This window comes from Clarias gariepinus, chromosome 11 (genome assembly GCF_024256425.1).
Source record: "Clarias gariepinus isolate MV-2021 ecotype Netherlands chromosome 11, CGAR_prim_01v2, whole genome shotgun sequence".
NCBI lineage: Eukaryota > Metazoa > Chordata > Actinopteri > Siluriformes > Clariidae > Clarias > Clarias gariepinus.
This window is the reverse complement of record NC_071110.1, coordinates 5,635,858-5,650,976: the sequence shown is the minus strand read 5'-3', so window position 1 is coordinate 5,650,976 and position 15,119 is coordinate 5,635,858. Positions and strand designations below refer to the sequence as shown.

Below are 15,119 nucleotides of genomic sequence, written 5' to 3'. Positions count from 1 at the left end.
GCATCACTCTCTGACCTACTCGGTATCTGGGGGCTGTTGTGCGGCCTCGGTCCGCTTGCCTCTTAAAGGTGCTAACGGTGTGTAGGAGACGAGTTCTGGCCTGGGACCAAATCTTCTTGCAGCGGCGTACAAAAGAACTGGTTGAGGGTACCATCACCTTTCTTTCTTGTGCTGGGAACAGGGGTGGCTGATAGCCAAAGCAGCACTGGAAGGGGGAGAGACCTGTGGAGGAGGTCGGTAATGAATTGTGCGCATACTCTATCCAGGGAAGCGCCTTGCTCCATGTAGTCGGATCACGAGACACCATGCACCTCAGGGCTTTCTCCAATTCCTGGTTGAGTCTCTCTGTCTGCCCGTTCGACTGGGGGTGATAGCCAGAAGATAGGCTGGGTGTCGCTCCAATTGATTTGCAGAAGTCCCTCCAGAACTCAGCCGAGAATTGGGGCCCACGGTCAGAGACAATGTCAGTTGGGAGGCCATGCAGACGGAAAACGTGGAGAATCATTAGTTCCGCCGTTTCCTTGGCTGACGGAAGTTTAGGCAAGGGAATAAAATGAGCAGACTTTGAGAAGCGATCCACCACAGTCAGGATGCAAGTGTTGCCATCAGAGTTGGGGAGACCAGTAACAAAGTCCAGGGCGATATGTGACCAAGGCCGACGTGGAACAGGGAGGGGTCTCAAGAGGCCGGTAGGGGGTTTATTGATTGACTTACTCCTAGCACAGGTGTCACAGGCTGCCACAAATCTCAGGACGTCATCCTTCATAGAGGGCCACCAGAATCGTTGCTGGAGTAGGTATAGGGTGCGGGCCCCCCCCGGGTGGCAGGCAACCCGAGAGCTATGTCCCCATTTTAACACTTGAGTTCGCACAGAGGCCGGGACGAAGAGACAATCGGGGGGAACGTTGCTAGGGCCTGGTTCCTGATTAAGTGCCTTCTTAACCTGCCTCTCGACATTCAGAAGTGCGGCTGCTACTAGGCAGCGGGAGGGCAGGATAGACTCACTCGTTGTTGGTTGTTGAGGTGTGGAGAACTGTCGAGACAGGGCGTCAGGTTTGGCATTTTTGGAGCCAGGGCGGTACGAGAGCATGAAATTAAAGCGTGAAAAGAATAAGCTCCACCTTGCCTGGCGGGCGTTGAGCCTCTTGGCTGATTTGAGGTACTCTAAGTTCTTGTGGTCAGTCCAGACTAAAAATGGGGTAGCAGTACCTTCCAGCCAATGTCTCCACTCCTCTAGAGCAAGCTTTACTGCCAACAGTTCTCGATCTCCTATGTCATAATTTCTTTCTGCTGAGGTGAGACGGCGGGAGAAGTACGAGCAGGGGTGTAGCTTTTTGTCCTTGGGTGATCGTTGTGATAAGATAGCCCCAACTCCGGACTCGGAGGCATCTACCTCCACCACAAACTGAAGGGAAGGATCTGGGATTGTTAGAATGGGCGCAGAAGTGAATCGGTGCTTGAGGTCAGAGAATGCATTCTCGGCCTGTTTGTTCCAACGGAAGGGGACTCTTGTGGAGGTTAGTGCTGTGAGGGGAGCTGCCACTGAACTATAATTCCTGATGAAACGCCTGTAAAAGTTGGCAAACCCGAGGAATCTTTGGAGGTCTCGCCTTGAATTGGGGGTCGGCCAGTTTGTGACGGCCGTTAGCTTGGACGGCTCCATCTGTAGGCTAGAGGGAGCAATAATGAACCCAAGAAAGGCCACAGAGCTGCGGTGAAATTCACATTTCTCTGCTTTTACGTACAGTTTGTTCTCCAGGAGTCTTTGCAGGACCTGTCGGACGTGCCGCTTATGCTCTTCCAAGGAACGAGAGAAAACCAGGATATCGTCTAGATAAACAAAGACAGAGATGTTCAAAAAGTCTCTCAGGACATCATTAACGAGGGCCTGGAAAACGGCAGGGGCATTAGTTAGTCCGAAAGGAACTACTAGGTACTCGTAGTGGCCTGTTGGTGTGTTAAAGGCGGTCTTCCACTCGTCCCCCTCCTTTATCCTTACCAGATGATATGCATTTCGTAAGTCCAACTTTGTGAAAACACACGCCCCTTGCAAGAGCTCGAAAGCAGTAGACATGAGAGGAAGGGGATAACGGTTCTTGATGGTAATGGCATTAAGCTCACGATAGTCAATGCAGGGGCGAAGGGACTTGTCCTTCTTATCCACAAAAAAGAAGCCGGCTCCTGCGGGCGAGGAGGAGGGTCGGATAATTCCTGCCGCCAGTGATTCGGTGATGTATTTGTTCATGGCTTCCCTCTCTGGAGCCGATAGGGAGTACAGACGTCCCTTAGGGGGGGTAGATCCTGGAAGGAGATCAATGGAGCAATCGTAGGGTCTGTGCGGTGGTAGAGAAAGAGCACGTGCCTTACTGAACACCTGTTGGAGGTCGCTGTATTCAGGTGGGACATTGGATAGGTCAGAGGGCTCAATAACCTCTTCAGTGGCAGAGAGCGACGAGTGGGTTCTAGCAGCATGAAGGCACGAGGAGAGACAGGCAGGACTCCAATCAAGGATAGTGCTCTTGGCCCAGTCAATGTTGGGGTTATGTCTAATTAGCCATGGGGTGCCAAGGACGACAGGGGCATGAGAATCCTCCATAATAAGGAAAGAGATGGTTTCAACGTGATTGCCAGAGATTCTAAGAGTGACTGGAGGTGTACGGTGAGTGATTGATGGAAGGAAACTTCCGTTGAGGGCCTGGACAGATAGGGGGTTATCTAGGGGTAAAGAAGGGATGTTCAATTTCCTGGCTGTTGCAGCACAGATCAAGTCCTGGTCTGATCCAGAGTCAATGAGGGCTTTTAGTGGTTGAGCCTTGTTACTCCAGATGATCATAACCGGTAGTAAGGGGCGTTGGCTTGGGAGGTTTGTGTGAGAAGGGCCCTCCAAGGCTCCCAGTTTCAATGTGGGCCCCCTCCTTTTACCGGGCATTGGAGGCGGAAATGACCTGTTTGTCCACAGTAGAAGCAGGCCTGTTTATCCCGCCGACGTTGGCGTTCCTCGGGAGAAATTCGGGCTCGGTCCACCTGCATAGGCTGGTCAGGTGAATCAGCAGTTTGTGGGGGGGACATTGGTCTGGTCCTTACCAGGGGTGGTGTGCGTTCTTTGCGCCTGAGCCGGAGACGTGCATCGACGCGCCCCGCTAAATCCATGAGCTCGTTTAGGCCAGAGGGGAGCTCTTGAGAGACCAGCTCATCCTTGACGGTTTCGCTTAGTCCATGAAAAAAAACATCAAACATGGCACACTCATTCCATCCACAGGAGGCCGCCAGGGTGCGAAACTCGATGGCATAATCATAGGCTGATCGTGTTCCCTGACGGAGTCTTAGCATCTGCCCAGCTGCCTCCCGGCCTGAAAGGGAACGGTCAAAGACCCTCCTCATTTCATTGGTAAACGCATTGTAGTTGGTGCAGCATGGGTCATCGGCATCCCACAGCGCTGTTCCCCACTCACGTGCCTTTCCCGAGAGGAGGGTAATAATATAAGCTATTTTAGAGCGTTCTGTGGGAAATGTTGAAGCCTGTAACTCTAGAGAAAGAGAACATTGCGAGAGGAAAGATCGGCAGGTGCCAGGTTCTCCATTGTATGACTGAGGAGGGGGCAGGCGAGGTTCCCGGGGAAGAGGGAGTGGAGCTGGAACTAAGGGAGATGGAGTCTGCAGTTGTTCGATACGAGAGGTGAGTGCACTGAGGGTGTCCGCCATAGACCTTAGATTCTGATTAACCTGCTGAATCTCCCCCTGGTGTGTACCGAGGAGGGAGCCCTGTGCCTCTACGGCGGTCCTAAGTTGTCCTAACGCTGCTGGGTCCATGCTTGGCCGAATTATTCTGTCACACGCCGACCTGCGTCAGCAGGCTAAAAGGACCCACAAGCAGACACAACAGATCAAATGGAAAAAAAGTATTTAATTGGAAAATACGCTAGAAGCAGATAAAGGGAACATTAGGCAGTATATATATATATAGAGATAGATATAGATATATATAGATATATATAGATAGATAAATAGATATAGATATAGCTATGTATAATGTAGTTCTTTTATATTGAATATATATATATATATATATATATATATATATATATAGTTTACTCTAGAGGCGGTCAGGAGTAGGCAGCAGGGCAGGTTGGAAGTGGCTGTGGGCAGAGCTATAGCAGATGAGATTATGCTGAAAGTAGATACAGAGGAAAGTTAGGCAAAATATGTGGTTCACTCAAAATGCCACTAGGAATGGGCAGCAGGGGAGGTTAGAAGTGGCTGAAGGCAGAGGTCTAGAAGATGTGAGATCCAGAGCCCATACAACACGGGCGAGAGAGCAACAGTGAAAGATCAAAGGGCAGAGCGCTTGCCGTCTTAGACTCACTAAATAAGAGCAGCCAAAAGGAGTCAGGGTAGAGAGCAGAGGCACTGACCAACAACTGAATAAGGACAGCACACACCTGTAGTCCAAACTAGAATGATCCAGGGGGATCGAGACAAGCCGTAGTCGAAAGTGAAAGCAGAGAATCAAAGCCGGTAGAGCAGTCAGCGTAGCGAACGAGTTTAATCCGAGAGGCAAGAGCGTAATCCTGGGGAGCAGAAAAGAGAATCAACAACGTGAAAACAGGCAGATATACTTGACAAAAAGGCACGAGACAATAGAGCATTGGCACGCAATAATTCGGCAAGGGTTCGCTGCTTGAGGGAGAGTTATATAGAGTGGTGGTGATGAGGCGCAGGTGTGCGCCAGCATGAGTAACTCAGGCGGCAAAATGGAAGCCGCGGAATGGAGTGTGGAAGGGAGTTGCGGGAGATCAGGACTTGTCCCGAGAAGCGGGCATTACCCGGCGTACCGTGACAGAATCAAGATGATGAGCCACCTGAGTACAGTATGAATGACAAAATCCTAAATTAGATTAAAAAAAAAGTGCTTCTATGTTTGGGCCAATAAAGATGTTCAACGTTTCAGACATGAATCAGGCACACTGATCATGGCTTTGCCATACCGAGAAATTTTTCTACCTTGATTGTGTCTAAGCACTAGTGAAATGCTGGGATAAGTGCATTAATGTAGCAGGAGATTATACATCAAATGGTAGAGTCAGATTTTGGCGTAAACTAAATGAGAACATAGCTCCATCATGCCTTGTTACCACTGTGCAGGCTGGTGGTGGTGGTGTAATGGTGTGGGGGATGTTTTCTTGGCAAACTTTAGGCCCCTTAGTGCCAATTGGGCATAGTTTAAATGCCACGGTCTACCTGAGCTTTGTTTCTGACCATGTCCATCCCTTTATGACCACCATGTACTCATCCTCTGATGGCTACTTCCAGCAGGATAATGCACCATGTCACAAAGCTCGAATCATTTCAAATTGGTTTCTTGAACATGACAATATGAGTTCACTGTACTAAAATGCCCCCCACAGTCACCAGATCTCAATCCAATAGAGCATCTTGAGCGTGCCCTAAATGTGCATCCCACAAATCTCCATCAACTGCAAGATGCTATCCTATCAATATGGGCCAACATTTCTAAAGAATGCTTTCAGCACCTTGTTGAATCAATGCCACATAGAACTAAGGCAGTTCTGAAGGCGAAAGGGGGTCAAACACCGTATTAGTATGGTGTTCCTAATAATCCTTAAGGTGAGTGTATATCTATTTTTTAACTATAGATGATCCAAAATCTTGAAAAAATGTAAAAAAAAAAAAAAAAAAAAATTATTTCTTTTATAATTTAATTTAAAAAGTGAAGCTTTACCATATTTTAGATTCATTGTATGTAAAGTGACTATTTTAAGCCATTCAAGCTATTCCAAGAGATTCACAAGAAGTTGAATGAGGCTGAAGTCTGCATGGTCATCAAGAGCCACCATGCACATGAAAGGGGCTACAGCTTGAAAAGGGGGGCTACAAGAAAGGGGGCTACAGCTTGAGGTATCAAGGGGTATAGTGCTAATTTCTATTTGTAAAATACTAGTGTAAATTTAAGGCAAAATTAAAAGTTTAATTAATAGGCATTTATTTTAATATGTCCAATTTAAACAATCACATATGTGATATACAGAAAGCCTTTTTATTATAGTGAAATTTTCTTGGCCACAAAATAATACAAAAATTAAGAAGTGCAGCTGATTGTTGGCTCTCTTGATGCGGACGACTTTACGTCTATTGTTGTACTCATACTGCAGGTACAAGTGGTACAAGTACACGTATCCTGTTTTACATAAAGCACAGATAATTAAATTTTATTATTTTTAAATATAATATTCATATTGTGCACATAACTTCTTTTATTTCCCCATTTATTAATTATTATCTTATAACAGCCCTTTGATGTGTGCTTCTTTAATATCCTATACCCAACACAACACCTAACATGAACTATGTATAATATCAAAACATCACTCTTACCATTTCTGTATGTGGCATTATCCACCTTGTTCACCTCGTCCCCGTTTCTGTCTCGCATCCCAGGAAAGTCGGCCTTTATGGACCCGGGGTAGCCATAATAAATATACAATAAATATGATTTTAAGAAGGATATTAATATCAGAGCTGCCAACTTGTCAGAACAGCTCGAAGTGAAATTCTAAAAATAAGGGCCCTGGTGTTCTGCATGTACATCAATGGCTATAAGACAGAGGATAGTTGTACAGTAGACCTTGAAGGATAACACTAAGAAAGTACAGTTTTGTTAACTAGGTTACAAATACATTTTGGCTAACCATTTTAATTCTAAAGCAATCTTCACCAATGTTATATAGTGCTTGCAAAAAAAAAAAGATCACTTCTTTGCTAGGCAGCTTGCTAAGGAAGCTGGCTAATTATTTGAGTTTTATAATAATTTGCTAAATGTTAGCTAGCTTGCTGGCAAATTAGTTTTGTTTGTAAAGCAGTTAGCATAAAGGTGACTAGCTTGCTAGTAGAAACAGCTTAATGTTAGCTAGCTTTCTAGCTAACATGGGTATGTAATAATGAAAATAATGAAATAACACACCAGTCCATCGCAGTGCACCATGTACACATATTTACACACTCATTTATACCTGGAGGCAGTTCATAGCCCTTACACCTACTGTTGGTCGGGAATGTTGGGACGTCCACTTATAAGAAGATTGCCAAATCTTTCTCAAAAGGGGGTATGGTGGTGTAGTGGTTAGGACTGCAGCCTTGCATTTCAGGGTCAAGGGTTTCATTTCTGCCTCGGGGCTGTGTGTGTGTGTGTGTGTATGTGTTTGGAGTTTGGATGTTCGCCCCACACATGGTGGATTTTCTTCCATGCTCTGGTTTCCTCCAGATTAGGTTAATTGGTGTTTCCAAATTGCCTGTTGTGCGTCTATGTGTGCCCTGTAATGGATTGACAAAAAACAACAACAGCATATTAGAATAACTGAATAAATATGCCTTTCGGCCAGCAACTTTACTTTGCCGTTCAGCCAGAGCTAATGGTTTTATATATATATATATATATATATATATATATATATATATATATATATATATATATATATCGTCAAAGTGCGTGTCTCCACCGATGCCTGTTCCTGGTGGGTACGCATGGGATAGGTGAGGAGTCCGTTAGGGCTGTCGAATGGGTTGTGATCTTCGTCTTCTGTTGTTACAATAACATCAAGATGACAAATGAAGAGAGGTCTAGTAATAATGTTCTGTAGCGGGACAGTCTTCCGAAGCTGATCATGATGTCTCCTTCATGCAGCCTCTTGAACTTTAGAGGAGTCACATCACTCCAGACCTTCAGAGGATTATAAATGGCTCCATCAACGTCCTTCTTCTCCAGATCAGAAGTGTAGTTTGTTATCCTGTATGATAATTGACAATAGTTGAATTAAAAAATATACAAAACAGGACAACAAAACAAATATTCCAAAAACAAAACTAACTTAAATGTTACAATTGTGTTTTTCAATTTCAGCTTCATGGGGAAGAGATTGTACTCTGCTACTTCTGGCACACCACATCTGGTCTTCTCCTCTTCTACCATCCATCTCTCCGTCTCATCTGCAGGAAGAGGTTTCGTGAACGACTGCTCTACAGTCACTATTAGTAATCTTCATGTTTATTGTGCCATGTGCCGCTGTGTGAGCGGCTGCAACTAAAACACAGTGCTTTTATACTAAACCTGAGTGCTCTCAAACCTCTTAGGTACTAACATCTTATGATTCATGTAAAAGTACTCTGGTCTATGAGTTTCCAGATCCTGTTAATGTTGTGTATTGGCTGAGCATGTGGTAGCTTTTACGTAAGTAAAATGGAGCTGCCAAGTGAGGTTTGGAATTTAAGTTTAGGGCAGTTTCTGGAATTCAAAAAAGTAATCACTGTAGACTCACACTAGCAAATACAACTTCAAAACAAGAAACCAACAGATTCCTGTTTTAAAATGTTAAATCAAGATGATCAGTCACATGAATACGTATGACAAAATCATCAGTTCGATTCAGAAAAAGTGCTGCCTGGTTATACGAGGCTTCAGGTCCCTCGAATAAATGCTAATATGAGTGGATTATTAAAAACAAAATAAATCTGCACCATCTGATCTGAGAATTCATCACTGTTCAACGGTTTTCAATAATCCACCCATTCTAACATTCATACAAGCACACTTGAATGGCCCTCGTATAATCAGTTTCTATTTTATGGTAACAGTAAATCATGTACTGTATGCTTGTATGACTGACGCTTTACATCATCCCAAGCTCATTATAATAAACACTTTTTAAAACATGGAATTATTTAGATATGTTAGTTTTCTACCAGGAGATGTGCATTTACCTTTTACTGGAAGGAGTCTCCAGTGTCAGTGAGTGTCACATGACCGAGGTAACATGTACAGTAACATGACATAGTGTGTTTTTGGTCTTGCTTATAAAACTATAACCTACACTATATATAACAACCCATTAAAAAGTATAAAACTATAACCTTATAAAAAGTGTTATAACAGATATAAAACAGTGTACACAAACTGTTTTAGGAAAACAGTGATAACAGTAACTCCAGTTTATCACACCATCTTGTCACTGATTATTTTCCTAGAAAAATACACCCTTCAGTTATTAATTTCTTACAGATTTCACATGTTTTTTATTATGTTATCTAACTTGGTGTGTTGGCTCATTTTGCTATCACTGCATATTTAACTCATACTGTACTGTTACTATACTTTGTCCTTTTTGAGTTGATTGAACTTTTGATTAAAGGATTTATCAAGTAACTAAATATAAATACAAATACATGACAACTGAGAAAAATAATCCACAGAGACAAAATTATGTATGTAAGAATTTATTTGACTTTTCAACCAGGATAATGTACTAATAAATAATACGTTAAATATTCAATGTCTGCGAGTCAACGCAGAAGGCTTAATTTTATTATCACATCCATATCAGATTTAAAGAAAAGACATTTCACAATTCTAATTATTAAACATGAGTCCAGATTCATGAATCCATATGCATAAAACATAAAGTCAGTTTTAAAGCTTACAATGTTTTGTTTTGATGTCAGGTTAAAACAGCTGAGCTAACTGATGTCTTCTAACTGATTTTCGCCAAAGTTGTGTTATGTTACTGTTATGAAAATGTGACATAAGCTGACAAGCATCATTATTTCAAGTGTAAAAGTTAATGTGTGCCCTGCCACACTAGGCTCACTTTTGGTAATAACATGTCATTTTAAAATAAAAAAATAAAAATTTTTTTAATGGTTGTTTATGTAATAACCTCAGCAGCAACCTCATTTCCACCTCTTATCTGTTCCAACCAATCAGCATTCAGCATCAGCAATATACTAATCACTAGCCTGACGGTCTGTCATCATATGCACCTGATTCTCACTTGTTCATGCTGTAAAGGGATAGTTCTGTTTATTTTAAGTCCGTCTTTTAAATCAACATTGCTGTGAATATAAGTACATTACAGTCTGTCTGGATTGTTATAAATTTGTCACTTGGAATGCGAGTACTATGTAAGTAATCAGGCCAAATTTTACAACCCTCGTTTCGTGCAAAAATGCATTCCATGTTCAGCTAAGGCTCATATAAAACTCCAGCAGTCCCACTGAGCTAAATCGTACATTTAGTACAAATTTAAATATTAAAAAAATTGTAGTTAAAAGAAGACAAAATGTGCCTCCAGGAAGCTTGGAGAACTATTCTTATTCTTCTTTTGTCAATTAAGATGACATGTTGACATAACGTGACATCTAAACTGACACAGGTCATTATGAGACCATGCCTATTGGAATAATCTCCTTATTGGGAAAAAGACCTATGTAAACCTAGGTCAACTAACACTTTTGTCAACTATTATGTCAAATGGACATAACAGACAAAGTAAAAACACCTGATGCTTATAATAAAAGGATTATATACAGTAGCCTTTTTTCTGTAGTCTTATGAACACTGCCCTTGCATACAATTTCCCCAAACTATAAATACATACATAAATAATCAGAATTGTCACTTTCTTTTTTTACTGAACCAGCTCAGTAGTTACAAATTCATTAATAAAAAAATTAAACATCACATAAAATTACGTAATAAAGTAATAAATGTTTTGTGAGACCTGTGCACTATAAGAGCTTAGCAGTGCAGCAGGTCGTTGGCTCTCAAGATGCGGACGACCTTCCGTCTATTGTAACTGTACTCATACTGCAGGTTCTCGTGGTACAAGTACAGGTATCCTGTTTAAAATGAAACACAATAAATTAAATTAGATCATTATTACATATAACATTGACATTGTGTAAGGTACTTCCCTTTCATTTCCCTGTTTATTAATTATTTTTCTACATCAGCACATCCCTGTTATGCCTTACACAACACCGAACATGAGCTACGTACAGCATGACAAACGCCACTCTTACCATTTCTGTAGGTGGCAGCATCCACCTCGTCCACCTCGTCCCCGTCATTCTCTCGCATCCCAGGAAAGTCGTCCTTTATGGATCTGGGGTAGCCCTGATCCATCGTGCCGGTCTCTTCATTATAACTGTGAATGAAATCAAACGTGTTGAGCTGCAGATTCCACGAACACAAAAGTACAGTTTACAGTCATATCACCTTGTTGTGCTGGAAACTAAATTTAAGATAAGAAATAATCTCAGCTGAGCTCACCTCCAGTACTCCTCATCAGTGAAGAGCAGAGTCTTGCCCGTGTCAGAAATGTACACCGCAGCGTCTATTTTGCGGATGGATTTGGGGAGTCCCAGTCTGTGGATGTATTTTGGGTAGCCTGGCACCAGGGTGTAACCGTTCAGAGCCCACATTCTGATACCTTAAAAAATGACAATAAATGTGATTTAAGGAATAATATTAATAATTATGTGTAATATTAATAAGTACTAATCCATCCATCCATCCATCCATCCATCTATGAAGCCCTGTAGTAGTAGTATAGGTATATAGTGTTTGTTCTCATTTACATGATAGTTTGCCACACATTGGCTAACATTATTTAGTTGCTAATATTCTACTTAGTATAATAGTAAGCATAAAGTCATCCTGCTGGCTATTAAACATGGATCCTGGTTAGCTCAGTGTAATGGCTAACGCTTCACTAGATAGCTTGCTAGTGAGACTGGCTAATTATCTGAATTTCATAATTAGCTTAATGTATTCTAGCTTGCTGGTGAATGGTATTTGATTAGCATAATATCAGCATAATGGTGATTAGAAAGCACAGCCTAATGTTAGCTAGCTTTCTAGCAAGCCTGGGTGCAAACTTGTTAGCCTAATAATCACTAGCTTACTTTTTTCCCGCCTTTCAGGATTACAGTTAGATAAATGTTAGCTAGCATGTTATATCCAGCATAATGTTAGCTAGCTTGTTATATTTATTTTTAATTATACTATGTATATTTTTTTGTGTAACATTTGCTAACTTTGCAGCACTATTGCTATCTAGTGCCATGGTTTAGATAGCTGTCTTGCTCAGTTCATGGTGCTACGCAAATTCCTTACAGTGTGCACTTTTTTCATGTGTGCTTTTTTTAAGAGTGAAAATAGCTAAAGTGGTAACTATAGCTTAAATAATTATAATTAAAGATAATGTGAAAATACCGCTGAATATGATGACAATGTCTTTTTCTGGGTTCTCATAAGCTGCGTTTATTTTCTTCGGGAGTTGAGGCCATGTGGATTGAATGAGCCCGAGTTGAGGTTCGGTGAACTGTGGGTGCACACGCCAGAAATATCTGCCAAATGGAGCAAAACACATTCACATTTACAGTAAAAACTATCGATGCAGTGATTAAGTTGTATTTATTGTTTGTGATGAAATGCACCTGTCTTTGAAAACGAGCATCTCTCCACGGAGCTCTGTCACGGCATCGATGCTTAACTCAGGGTCGCATTTCTCTGGAGCTTCAGGTTTGGGTTTGATTTTCCCTCCATCTGGGTTGGTACCTGAGAACAAGCCAGAATCATAAGAAAATGGATTGGCATCGAAACTTAATAAAATGTTGTACAGTATGTTGTATATTCTTCTAAAAAGATGTATCGTAGCCACCAGCCTCCCATATTTACCATAGAGTTCTTGTATGCCTTTGATGTCATCTTCAGACAGAGGAAACCCAGGGGTGTACGCATACACGGGGTACATCAGAGAGCCAGGATCGTTAGAATGAGCCATGCCGAGAGCGTGGCCGAATTCATGAGCCGCAACTAAGAACAGGTTATACGCTACAAGAGAGATCAGACGAACTCATTAATGCTTAGCATGTAAATGCATCTTACAACATGCTTAATATACTATTAAATCGAGGTTCCTTTACTGCTACAATATACACTGCACCACCATATGACAAATTATAGTACAGTAGTACCTAATAGTGTAGACCAAATATTTCAGTATGATACATAGCGCACCTTTCGCATTACCCATACAGCTTTGCCAGATATACTGTATGAAAAAATTACAGTTGGGATACATATTTGAGTGCCGCTTAACCAATCAAGTTATTACTATAATTATTGTTACAGCAACCAGATCAAACATTCTTAAAATCAAAGGCTTCTAAAGCTGCACTGTTCAAAAGTTTACCTTTATCTTTACCACATGGCTATCCACGTAAATGAGCTATTATAATAGAAACTGTGGTATATTAGAATAACTGCCTTAATATACGTAGAATCTTAATTTGCTTTTCAGCCAGAGTTAATGGCGTATAAAATTAATCAACACTGATTGACCAATCAAAAATGAGAACTGAGTGGCATTGAATGTTTGTGAATTTTAAAAGGCAGTGATTTTTTTTTTTTTATCATTACAGTACTTTAAGAGTTACCGTCTGAGTCTTTAGTCCACGTTTCATCCTCATCAAAGTGTGTGTCTCCGCCGAGGCCCATCCCTGGTGGGTACGCGTGGGCAAGGAGTCCGTTAGGGCCGTCGAATGGGTTGTGATCTCCGTGTTCTGTCATTAAAATAACATCAAGATGACAAATGAAAAGAGGTCTAGTAATAATGTTCTAGTTTTTCTGTAGTGGGACTAAATCCCTGTGAGGTGTGTCTACCTAGTTTCCCAAAGCTGATCATGATGTCTGCGACTCCTTCATGCAGCCTCTTGAACTTTAGAGGAGTCACATCACTCCAGACCTTTAGGGCATTATGAATGGCTTTGTCAACGTCCTCTTTCTCCAGGTCAGGAGTGTAGTTTGTTATCCTGTGTGGTTATTGATAAAAGTTATTATATATTAAATATTATACACAAAACATGACAACACTACAAATATACCAAAAACAAGACTAACCTGAAAGTCACAATTGTGTTTTGCCATTTGAGCTTCCTGGGGAAGAGATTGTACTCTGCTACATCTGGCACACCACATCTGGCCTTCTTCATGACGTCCAGTGTGTTGTCATCCAGCTTCCCCGTGACCTTTAGCTTAAAGAATGACTGCATGGTGCGGATCTTCTCACTCATCAAGTCTGAAGGTTTGAGATTTCCCATCAGACCCGGTTGCAGGCCATAGTACTGTCTGAGGTATCGCTAAACACCAAATAGAGGAAACTTAAATAAGGACCTTATTTTGTACAGCAAGCTTTCATGTTTCTTATTAGTGGCTCCTGTAAAACTTACATGTACGTACATACCTAGTTTATAATATGAATGATATTCATGATACCATTATATTAATTGTGTTAATATATGATTATATAATTTACATTTTTATTTTTGAATTAATTTTATAATTTGTATATTATTAATGTGAATTAGTGAAAATAATTAAATATTAAATAATGAATGAATTGTATTAATTGCTTTGAAGATGTCATGTTAAAGAGAAAAAAAGAATTAAGATACAGCTGCAAATGAAATTAAAGAAAGTATAGAAATTAAATTTGAAAAGGGATTTAAACGGTATAATGAAACAAGGTGTCTTTCCATCACTAAGAGTCAAATCTTTGCAAAAAAAAGTAAAAAATCATATTTCTGCCTTTTACTAGATAATAAAAAAAAATTGTGAATAAGTTTTTTCCTCACCTCTCCTAACAGCCATCTCTCTGTCCCATCAGCTGGAAGTGGTTTCGTGAACGACTGTCCTACAGTCACTAATAGTATAGCTACAGCTATAATCTCCATGTTTTCTGCGCCGTGTGCCGCTGTGTGAGTGACTGCAACTTACACACAGGCCTTTTATACTGACCTGGGCGCTCTCCCACCTCTCTGGCACTAACATCTCATGATTCATGCAAAACTTCCCTCTAGTGTGAAAAGTGCAGGCGGCAGCAATGCTGTGGTTTATTAAAAAATGTTTAAGAAGAGTAAGATACAATTACATCACTCAACATTTCATATTCCCTAAAAATGAGTTCATAGGTTTAGTACATTATATATGTATTAAGAAAAGAAAGTTATGTTATGTTATGTTATTTATTTATATCTCATTAGTCATAAGGCGTTACTTAATTTTCTACAAAGTCAGCTCTGACAGTGGTGCACCTGCAATGCCTTAGGGTTTCAGTTGAGTAGCAGCACACACAGGAACATTAATGACTCATAAGATGTATTAAAAATACATACAGTGTATAAGCATTGATATGATATCTTTCTGTAAAGAAGATATAACGAAACAGTTAATTAACTAGTAGTAAGTGAACATCATAGTTGATACT

At 41.0% G+C, this 15,119-nt stretch overlaps 1 protein-coding gene across 1 annotated transcript; it reads right to left on the bottom strand.

Annotated features, from left to right (window-relative positions):
• Positions 1–9,278: 9,278 nt before the first annotated feature.
• On the bottom strand, positions 9,279–14,695 carry mmp13b (matrix metallopeptidase 13b). The gene is given in 11 exon segments (XM_053508049.1): positions 9,279–10,686; positions 10,870–10,994; positions 11,120–11,279; positions 12,065–12,198; positions 12,289–12,409; positions 12,530–12,685; positions 13,291–13,416; positions 13,517–13,665; positions 13,754–13,992; positions 14,488–14,622; positions 14,624–14,695. Coding segments are annotated over 11 exon segments (1,518 nt in total). The 3' UTR covers positions 9,279–10,585.
• Positions 14,696–15,119: the final 424 nt, after the last annotated feature.